Below are 10,562 nucleotides of genomic sequence, written 5' to 3'. Positions count from 1 at the left end.
CTGCTGACTCACAGGAGGTGCTGCTGAGTCACTTTTTCCACATTGTGAAGGTACAGAACCTTTGCTTACTGTATTAGCCTTCCTCTCTCATCATGCATTCAACTAATGTGAGTGCTCCTACAGTGATGTACAGTATCTGATACAGTGTACAGTGATAACAGTGTACACTGTATCAAATCTAATCTACCATTCAAAATATTTGTTATTATTAAGTAGATTTTGATTCTGTGCACACTTAAATTCACTGCGTCGCTATTCTAAGCTCAGTTAAAGCCATTGTAAACAGGAGAATCAGCTACATAACCCATAAGCTCTGTCAATCCATCCATCAATGCATCCCTGTTCTACAGGTGATACTCCCAGTGGGCATGTCAGAAGCCGAGCTGGGGACGGTGCTCGCTTTGAGCAAGGTGAGCATCATGGGAGTGGGCGGAGCCCTGGAGCATCCTGAAGCGTGGGCCATCCTCCATTTGGGCGGAGCTATAATCTACCCTGCCCCCATGTGTTCTCAAGACCCAATGAGGTTGACAATAGACACACAAACACGTCACAGTGAGTACAAAGTGTGCACGCACAAGCACATGCGCACGCACGCATGCACACACACACACACACACACACACACACACACACACACACACACACACACACACACGCACAGATTTCTGTTGGATCCACATTTCCAATATTGTATATGTGCTGCTGCGCTGCATAAGCCACCTGCAACCACCCCAATTCTCCTATACACTCGAAATGAAACCAACTGTACGCTTAAAGGTGCATTTGGTTCCATTTGTACAATCTTCAGAGTTAAATGAACAGAGAGATTGTATTGTCCAGGCACAACATTGTGGATGTAATGTGTGGTTATCACCCAGATCATAGTATTTTACCTTTACAACAGAGTTTGTAGGCTATGTCCTATCGACCTATCCTGTCTGGTTTTGTAAATGAAAGGGGAAGAATTTGTTTTCCAGTTAGGCTGACAGTCAAACTTTCACAGTAGGAACTTAATTGACAGAAAAAGTGAAAGTGAAAATGTGTAATAAAGATCCTTACATCAAAGGAGCCTGGGTCAGTTGTTTTGAACCAAACAACTAAACAACCACGATTCTCAGAAGCTTAAAAACATGCAATTTTGTAAAGAATTGTGAGGGTGACCATTGAATTAAATGGTTGCTTGGCCAGTGTGTGTGTGAACTGCAGCTCTGAATTTCCCTTGTGGTATAAATAAAGTTCTGTCTAATTGCTCTTCATGGAACTTTCATCTCTCCTGCAGAAATGGATGCAACTGAACACACCATAGCTCTTGTGACTGGAGAAAGGTCTGCACTAATAATAATTATAATAATAATAATAGTAATCTACCAATAATAATAATTATAATAATTATTATTATAAATGATCCATTCCATGTTATGTTAATCGTCCTTCCCATTTCAGGGCCGTGTCCCTATGTTTTGAGGAAGACCACAGCTGCCAGACCTGGTTCAGTCATCTCCAGTTCGTAGCCAGTCAGAACTTGGCCGCTCCCCCCAAGTCCCCCCCTCTGCTGCTAAAACAGAAATCTCTCTACCAGCTGATACCCACTGGCATCACCTGGGGCAAGGTGCCACCTGCAATTGAACGCTGCATCTCGCATATAACCCAGCATGGTGAGTGTCTGTCTCTGTCTGTCTGTCTGTCTGTCTGTCTGTCTGTCTGTCTGTCTGTCTGTCTGTCTGTCTGTCTAATAACACATATCATCTAGTCACATGTGCATAAAGGATCACATCCAAACGAATCCATGTCCTGTAACATCATTTGACTGCACCACATCTATTTCACCAGCAGATGTCATATATGTGCACTATATTAAATTAAGTGTCAAGTAGTGAACCCATTTTGATTGTTTCAGAAAGCCATTGCAAGGTAGGAATGACAGATACAGGTTACAAAAACCTTGTTTTCTCCCTGGAGTCTGTCCTCCATACTTATGTGTTGTTGTTATTATTACTCAAGTCAAATGCAACGTATTGTACTTGACAAATAAGTGTTTTGAATATTTTGTCTTTTGGATTGCGATCCTTGTCTCAGGCCTTAAGGTGGAGGGCGTGTACCGCCGCTGTGGCCTCGTCACCAAAGTCTCCCAATTGGTAGAAGCCCTGATGACCTCGCCAAGCTCTGCCCCTCTGGAGAAAGACGAACAAGGCATCGTGGACGCTGCCTCTGCCCTCAAGCAATGTGTCCGCAGGCAGGATTCACTCATACCACTGGATCAAAGGAAACTGTGGGTGGAGGCTGCAGGTGAATGCCCTTAACCACTTAGCCCTATACTTAACCCTAAAAGTAATCTAATAGATCTCAATGCCTCACATTAAGATGTGTTATGAGCTGATCTGCAATTTTCCTTATGTTGGGCATATCATTATATGAACAAATAAATAAATCACATCCAAAAATGTCTCTTGGGTACAAAACCATGTTTTTATTAATTCATTTAATTCTATGATTCTATTCTATATGTCCCTCTTTGTTATAACTCAGCCCTGACAGATGAGCAGGCCAGACTGGTGGCCTACAGGCGGTTACTACGACAACTGCCCGGTGACAACAGAGCTACGCTGAACGCACTCTGTGAACACTTCTACATGTGAGATACACACACATTCAGAGAGAAACACGCACATCCTCTGTGATTTGGTGCTGAGCCAATCAGCCAAACTGTAAAAACAGAAAATGTAGAACAAAGCGAGGGGTCGCAAGACTCGCAACTCACTTTTGAATGCTGAATGCTGAAGAAAAAGAAAACAAATGGCGTCAAAACAGCACAGTTATACGACATTTCGACCGTGAGATCTTTATCAAGTAGCCTATATGACACACACACACACACACACACACACACACACACACAGTCACACAGTCACACACACTAAATCCCATTCTAACCTATGTAAATAGCCTATCTTCAAGCTCACAATGCATCGCAGTGTGACAAGTTGTGAGCTTGTATACATGTGCCATTTTGTGACACTGGACACCAGAACACCACTAAAATGGGTTATATGAAATGAAACATATATATATGTTATATAAAGTTTCCCCCCCTCCTCTCCTGTCTTCTCTCAGGGTTCAGATCTTCAGTTCTGAGAACCGTATGACATCTCATAACCTGGCCGCGGTTCTGGTTCCCACCCTGTTCGAGGAACTGGCCATGAACCCAGAGATGGTCCGCCTCACCAAAGAACTCATCATCCATCACACCTTGCTGTTCCTGGTATGTGTGTGTGTGTGTGTGTGTGTACCAACAGGCATCCTGTCTAGGTTTAGCTTCACTTATACTGTGATATTTTTGATACTCGCAAGTTCTGTAAATAAGATGCACTGTATGAAGGTTTCATGGAGACATGGCACTGTGACTACAGTATGTGCATGACACATGCTGGCCATCATTCTGATGGTTTCATGGAGACATGGCACTGTGACTACAGTATGTGCATGACACATGCTGGCCATCATTCTGATGGTTTCATGGAGACATGGCACTGTGACACTGACTACAGTATGTGCATGACACATGCTGGCCATCATTCTGGCTTCATGGCTTGTCATGTTGTCCAAATCCAGCCTGACTCTGCAGTCACGCTGGATTTTAGGCTCACCCGTTTCCTCTGGCTTGTTTTGACACAACAACCTAATTATTTTATTTGTACTACAGACACCCATTTTTGTTTAGGTACTTGAGCCAGTATATCAGAGGTGCCCACACTTTTTTGACTTGGGAGCTACTTTCAAAATGACCGGCTCAACAAGATCTACCCATCAAAAAAATTATTATCCATCGCTGAAAATAGTTAAAAAACCTAACTGAGGGGGCATTGGAATAGGCACTGGAATGACATGGTTAAATGAAGGATGCACATATAACTGGAGGAGAGCTATAATATTGACACCATATGATCTCTCCACAGATCCCTGAGAATGACAAAGCAGAGGAGTGTGAAGAACAGATAACAGTCTTCTAAAATGCCCAGATACAACACAGGACAGGAGAGAGGAAATTAACCGAAGAAAGAGAAGAAAAAGGATGGAGGAGGAATGTCACTTTCCATGCAATGTTTGGGCAGCACATATACCTGTATATACTGTAGGCCTACCGCATATTCAATATCAGTGGAGATTAACTTTGGAGTAACAGTTTACATTTTGAGCTCTTAGCTGGCGTTCTTCAGCCAATGCTATTATAATGGAAAACACTCTAGTCTATTTACCATGATCACTAACACAACCAAATGTAAGCGGCAGAGCACAATGGTTTCGAATTTTATTTTTAGACTGCTGTCTATACTTAGGTAGCTGGTCTTAAACAGCAGTTTATACAAGGTATAGGAAGTTTCCTTTTGTAATGGTGGTTACCTCTCATGTTAAAGATATATCTATTCTAATACTCATAATGTATTCTTGTTTGTGGTGAGACATAAGGCCAGGTGTTTTTTTTGTTTTGTTTTTCTGTGCTGAAACTATAGAATGTATCCTCACATTATTGTACATACTCTAGCTGTAGTAGCTGGTATACTCTTGTAATAGCCTACTAAAATTGCTTAATGGTTTTAAAACAATCTACAATCTGTAAGTTGTAAGTTGCATCGATGTCCAAACTACAATAAACATAGTGCCACATCTGTCCAATCCCAATGCACCGTCTGCTTATTGCCATTGTACACCAGGCACCAATCAGCAGGGGGCATAGTTTTTTCCAAAGGGGGCACTTAATTTTTCAAACCCCCCATAGTCAAATACTTACCTATTATTAACAAAGTTATGCATTGAAAAGGGCTACAAGTAGGCTACAATTATTCAGCAGCACCAACAACAGACAAACAAACATAAGTTGAAGTTAGTTGAACATTATAATGTCTTCTGCATTGTGACGGCCCCTGTATGTATTGTACTATATTAGGGTGTAGTATATGGTGGTATCTTGTATTAGGTGGACACGATTACCCCACTAGCATTTTTCACTCCATTTTTCACTCCCCCATCAGAATCTGTCTCCCCACCGTCCGGTGCTCACATTGAAGAGAGACAGGCATAGATGTATAGATCATTAGATCTGTAGCCGGGGGACCAGTCGTGGTGGATATGTTTACTTCTTTTTCGTTTCACCCGGACGAGATAGAGGGATGGTGTCTGGTGTCCGTCCCTTTCTCTCGTCCGGGTTGAGAGCCAAATAATAAACAAAGTCCAGAGAGTGGACGTTAAATGCAGATTATGACTGTGTTACTTATATTAGTTCGCCGTGTAAAAAATGTGTACCTTGTGTCTGTGTCTGAGAGACTATCGTTTCACAACAGTATGTGTACTGTAAAGAGGCGAGGCTTGTGAAAACCGGAGGAATTTACACACACACATGCAGTTCAAAGACTGTTTTACTTGTTGTGGAAGGTACGGTACTTTTCTTTTTTACAGTTTGAATACCTTTAACACTTAAAAGGTACAGAATCAGATGTATAGTTTTACAATACGCTAAACAAGGATAACATACACACCCCCCCCCCCTGTGGACCCACTTGTAAACAAGTGTAGGCTAATGCTTTATGGTGTCGTCCACTCACAGTTACGTTTGTGTATTGACTTGAGTTGTGCTTGAAATGTACTGTAATTCTGCAAACTGTTAATAAATCTTTTCATCATCATCATAACCTTTATTCCAACCGTCTCGGAGTACATTGAGGGAGTGGCCCTCATTTTCACAAATATTCAAATAATTGAAACCGATATTAAACCAAAAATGTAATTATTAAATTAATATGTTCAGGTTATGATCCTGAACAAAAATGTTGGAAAGCATTGCCCTGAATTGACCCACAATTGGAAGTAATCTGAGTTTTAAGGATTTCTGATTGATTCCAAGCAGAGGGAGCACTGACAGAGAATGCTGCCATATACCTATTTAACCCCATGTTTGTGCCGAATCTGGTTTGAACGACATCAATCAATGGTTGATTTATTGATTGGTTGGTTGATTGATTGAAAATTGTAGTATGCAGAACAGTATGCAGAAAAATATGTACAGACAACAGGTACGAATCCCTGGCGTCTCTCTCTCTGTCTCTCTCTCACACACACACACACACACACACACACACACACACACACACTGAACCAAGACTTTGAGTGTTGACCTGGATTGAATGAATTAGTGAACATTTCCTCCCCTTTTTCTCAACCATAATTTTCACAAATCATTGGTAATTATTACTTGCACTGGCTTTAATCGGCTCGGTGACATAACTAAGGTACATTTCAAGGTTGGTATAAGGTCAATAACTGGTAGCAGTTGTAAATGACATTAGTTAGTAGCAGTACTTGCGTGCTGTGATTGCGCACAAGTAGGCCATGTGTACAAGGCGCAAGTTGGCACCTCGACAGAGTGCATTTCTAGTTATTCTTTTTAATGGCAGAATTAATTCTACTTCCCTTTTAAGGAGAAGTGATCCTTTTCCAAATAAAATTCAAGACTGTGCAAAACAAATTGAAGTAAAGTGCTTTGACCAGTGATGAACCCGATAAGATACTCAAATAAGAACAAATAAGATCCCTTCTAAATTAACATCTCTGGGATTTTAATTGTTTAATTCCAGACTGTGTGGAGTCCAGACTGCAGGTACAGATGAACTCTCCAGACCCAGTCAGACCTGTTTCAATGGACCAGGAGGAACCTGAAGACCAGCCAGACCTCAGTAAGTTTCACTGTGTCTCTCAAGGTGTTTATCGTCACATACAACAATTGCTTAGCACTATTGGCAGTGAAGTTATGTGCTTTTTTTGTTAATGTTTATTTAAATACGCACAAGATCGTTATCGGCCGATCATGAGAAAAACTTCAGGTTATAAGATACACACTTGTGCTTAAATCATTAGATCATAGTGTCCCTTTGTTTTTAAGTGGTGCAACCACTTCATTAAGTAGCTGTGTGTGTGTGTGTGTGTGTGTGTGTGTGTGTGTGTGTGTGTGTGTGGCTGGCTGCCTGGCTGGGTCTGAGCACGGAAATAGCATTTGGTTGGTTTTCAAAACCAAGTGTCACTGTTGTGCAGCCTATCACACACATACATATTAACTGTATACAGTTAATATGTAAAATATCAGAGTACAGTTACTACTACAGTACAGGGACCTCCTGGGGGACCCCCACATGGTAACTGTCATTTCTCAACCATTTTGGACGTGGGGCGGCTCGCCGGAACCGGGCCAGCACCCTGGGCGCGTTCCTGGGGGTCTGGATGTTCCGGGGACCCCCCGGGGACCACCACACACACCACAAGACAGACAGAATAGAAGCCACCTACATTCAATACAAAATACAAAAAAATACAAACAAAATAGGCACAAGAAAGTAAAAGAAAGGACCAAGGACGAAAACAAACAGTTACCGGTATGTGCTTAAACAGTGGAATAGAATAAAATAAACAGTAACAGTAGTACTACAAAACATAATAATAATAGTAGAATGTTTTATTTAGAATTTGGTCAGTTATGCATAATAATCAACATGTTTTAATGATTCAATTTAAATTTGTTCTATCTCCATAATTAATTCGTTGAGTAATATATGGATATGGATAGCTTTGGAAAATGGAAAAATAGAACCCAGTGTTGATTTATGTTATTTTTCTGCTCCTAGACATCCTGCACATGGTTGTATGTAAAGAGGAGGTTTCTCCTGAAAAGGAGAGGAGCCCCAGTCTGCTCCAGGAGGAAGCAGAGCCTCCATACATTAAAGAGGAGCAGCAGGAGGAGCTACTTCAAAGACCAGAGAAGCCTGATGGGTCAATGTCGACATTACTAGCAGTGAAAAGTGAAATTGATGAAGAAGACTCACGCTGGTCTGAAGTTGAAGTTGAACTTGAATCTGACACTGAAGTAACTGAACTTACTGAAGACAGTGATGATTGGGAGGAGACCTGTGAAGGTCAGTCAGTGTTAAACTCAGGGACAGGACTTACATGTGTGTGGAACTATGGGAGTTGGCACGACTAATTTGGGGAATGAAAAATAATAAGAGGGAAGCCGTAGTGCTCCTAAACAACTGACTGTTTTATGATTGAAGCTTTTCAAGGTGTATCTGTATATTATTTTAACCTGTCCCTCCACTTCTCTCCTCTCTCCTGCTCTCTCTCTCTCTCTCTCCCCCAGGAGAGATATCCCAGTCTTCACAGACTCAATTATTCTCCTGTTCTGAGTGTCCATGCGCCTTCACATCTCAGGTCTTCTTCCATAAACACATCAGGACGAGACACAATGACCTCTACTGCCAAATGTTGAGTAATGGACAGATCGCCTCAGCAGCCTGTCAGCAAATCATCAGCTCTGTATCCAGCCAGAAACAAGGAGACACAGACCAACCAACATCTTCCAGTCATCACTTGAAAAAGACTTCTATCTTTACAGAGACTTCAATTGGACTAAGAGAAGTAAAGACATCTCATCAGATTTTTCCAGGAAAGAAAACCAACATCTGTAAACATTGTGACAAGAGTTTTAGAAAATCAGGGGACCTGAAGACACATCAGCGTATCCACACTGGAGATAGACCTTACCAGTGTAAACAGTGTGACAAGAGTTACATTTTGTCAAGTCGCCTGAAGACACACGAGCTTATCCACACTGGAGAAAAACCTTTCCACTGTAAATACTGTGACAAGAGTTACATTTTGTCAAGTCATCTGAAGACACACGAGCGTATCCACACTGGCGAAAAACCTTTTAATTGTAAACATTGTGACAAGAGTTTTAGTGAGTCAGGTCTGCTGAAGAGGCACCAGTATGTCCACACTGGGGAAAAACCTTTCCACTGCAAATATTGTGACAAGAGTTTCAGTCAGTCAGGTCCACTGAACAAACACCAGGCTATCCACACTGGGGAAAAACCATTCCACTGTAAATATTGTGACAAGAGTTTCATTCAGTCATCTGACCTGAAGAAACACCATCGTGTCCACACTGGAGAAAAACCTTTTCACTGTGCATTTTGTGACAAGAGTTTCAGTCAGTCAGCTGACCAGCAAAGACACCAGCGTATCCACACTGGGGAACTAGATTTCCACTGTGAACATTGTGACAAGAGTTTCAGTAAGTCATCTGACCTGAAAAGACACCGACGTGTCCACACTGGAGAAAAACCTTTCCTCTGTGAACATTGTGACAAGAGTTTCTGTCAGTCATCTGACCTGAAAAGACACCAACGTGTCCACACTGGGGCAAAACCTTTCCACTGTGAACATTGTGATAAGAGTTTTAGTCAGTCATCTCACCTGAAGTCACACCAGCATGTCCACACTAGAGAACAAATACTTCCACTATAAAAGAAAACCGCCATTGCTAAAATGAGTCATTTCCTGTTTTCAGTGATTACGCTAGTGGGCACTCTTTGCCAACCTATGAATGATGCTATGACTTCCAGAGAAGATTAAGACGAATGCACCCGTAAATCACGTGAAACAAAATCCAGACCGTCCACTCAAACGCTAAAGGCATCTATCTCTGATTTATTTTCCCAGATTGCGTTTTTGGGGAAAACACCACCAGTACAATTATATAGTGGCTAAGATATTTATATTTATTTTTTACCTTTTTTAACTAGTTTGGTGTTATTCATTTATAATAGAAATAAATAGAATATGACGTCACCATTGAAAGTTCAGCTGCAAAGCTCCCAGGATGTCGCTGTCTATCCATTGAACTCCACTCCACTTGACGCTGTATAAATGACCATGTATTAACAAACCCACAATGCAATACTTTGTTTTCAAGAGTGTTGTGCATAAACATCAGTAGCATTACAAAGTTGCAAGAAAACCTACCAAATCCATTTCTCCCCCCTATTTCCTGTTCCAAGTGTGTCTTATGAAAACTTTAAAATATTTCCAGCAAAGGGATAATAATGACCTTTATTTTGGTCAGTAGATCTTGTTGAACTGGTCGTTTTGAAAGTAGCTCTCAAGTCAAAAAAGTGTGGGCACCCCTGCTGTATTCTATTAATGTGACTTATTAAATATCAGTTAACTGAGGGGAACATACTTCGTATGCATTTTTTATTAATTATGTCAGTAATTAGTACACTTAATGGAATGGCTATGATTACTGTTAGTCTTATTACAATTACTATCATATACCATCACCTTTGTTGTATTCTCTAAACTGGACCCTCGTCTGGTTCTGACAGACAGGTAGTGTGTGCAGACTGGGTGGTGTGTGATAATCCGGTCCTTTGGTACAGCGACTGCGGCGACGGGCCCGGGAGAACAACAACGCGACACGAGACAGTATCACGCTAAAGGTTCACAAAGTTTATTACACAACAGGAAACGTATAGTGCTGGATCATAATGACGTGACAATAAGATATGAGACAAAGTATCGTGACTAATGCAGCAAGGTTGACCTTGCTGGCGCTGAGATGTCTCGTAGCCTATCTATAAAGTATGCTACAGTACAGGCAGACTGAGGCAGTACACAATACATATCAAGTACACTTACATGACATCTCAAGTTCAAGTACACAGACTTAGATGTACATG

At 41.3% G+C, this 10,562-nt stretch overlaps 2 protein-coding genes across 2 annotated transcripts in view; both read left to right on the top strand.

The window, feature by feature from the left end:
- Positions 1–4,930, top strand: part of LOC308327402 (arf-GAP with Rho-GAP domain, ANK repeat and PH domain-containing protein 1) — a 23,563-nt gene extending 18,633 nt beyond the window's left edge. Inside the window, exons 20-27 of the mRNA XM_080780839.1 lie at positions 1–50; positions 351–552; positions 1,280–1,325; positions 1,444–1,655; positions 2,077–2,286; positions 2,527–2,632; positions 3,112–3,259; positions 3,954–4,930. The exon at positions 1–50 is cut by the window's left edge and continues 50 nt beyond it. Of these exons, the coding sequence (XP_080636965.1) occupies positions 1–50; positions 351–552; positions 1,280–1,325; positions 1,444–1,655; positions 2,077–2,286; positions 2,527–2,632; positions 3,112–3,259; positions 3,954–4,007 (1,028 nt within the window). The 3' untranslated portion in view covers positions 4,008–4,930. The remainder of the gene's footprint in view (positions 51–350; positions 553–1,279; positions 1,326–1,443; positions 1,656–2,076; positions 2,287–2,526; positions 2,633–3,111; positions 3,260–3,953) is intronic.
- A 1,700-nt stretch (positions 4,931–6,630) lies between these two features.
- Positions 6,631–9,765, top strand: LOC308327177 (uncharacterized protein). Its single transcript, XM_080780393.1, has 3 exons — positions 6,631–6,725; positions 7,668–7,955; positions 8,180–9,765. Exons 1-3 carry the CDS (start codon positions 6,656–6,658, stop codon positions 9,346–9,348), a joined length of 1,527 nt encoding a protein of 508 aa, XP_080636519.1. The 5' UTR covers positions 6,631–6,655; the 3' UTR covers positions 9,349–9,765.
- Positions 9,766–10,562: the final 797 nt, after the last annotated feature.

This window comes from Protomyctophum bolini (assembly GCF_963924005.1).
Source record: "Protomyctophum bolini genome assembly, chromosome: 13".
Taxonomy (NCBI): Eukaryota; Metazoa; Chordata; class Actinopteri; order Myctophiformes; family Myctophidae; genus Protomyctophum; species Protomyctophum bolini.
Note: the sequence above shows the minus strand (reverse complement) of the source record. Positions and strands in the feature narration are given on the sequence as shown.

Coding starts and splice junctions, on each gene's coding strand:
- LOC308327177 (XM_080780393.1), top strand. CDS start 6,656: ATGAACTCTCCAGACCCAGTCAGACCTGTTTCAATGGACCAGGAGGAA. Junction 6,726..7,667: donor TGAAGACCAGCCAGACCTCA/GTAAGTTTCACT, acceptor TTCTGCTCCTAG/ACATCCTGCACATGGTTGTA. Junction 7,956..8,179: donor TTGGGAGGAGACCTGTGAAG/GTCAGTCAGTGT, acceptor TCTCTCCCCCAG/GAGAGATATCCCAGTCTTCA.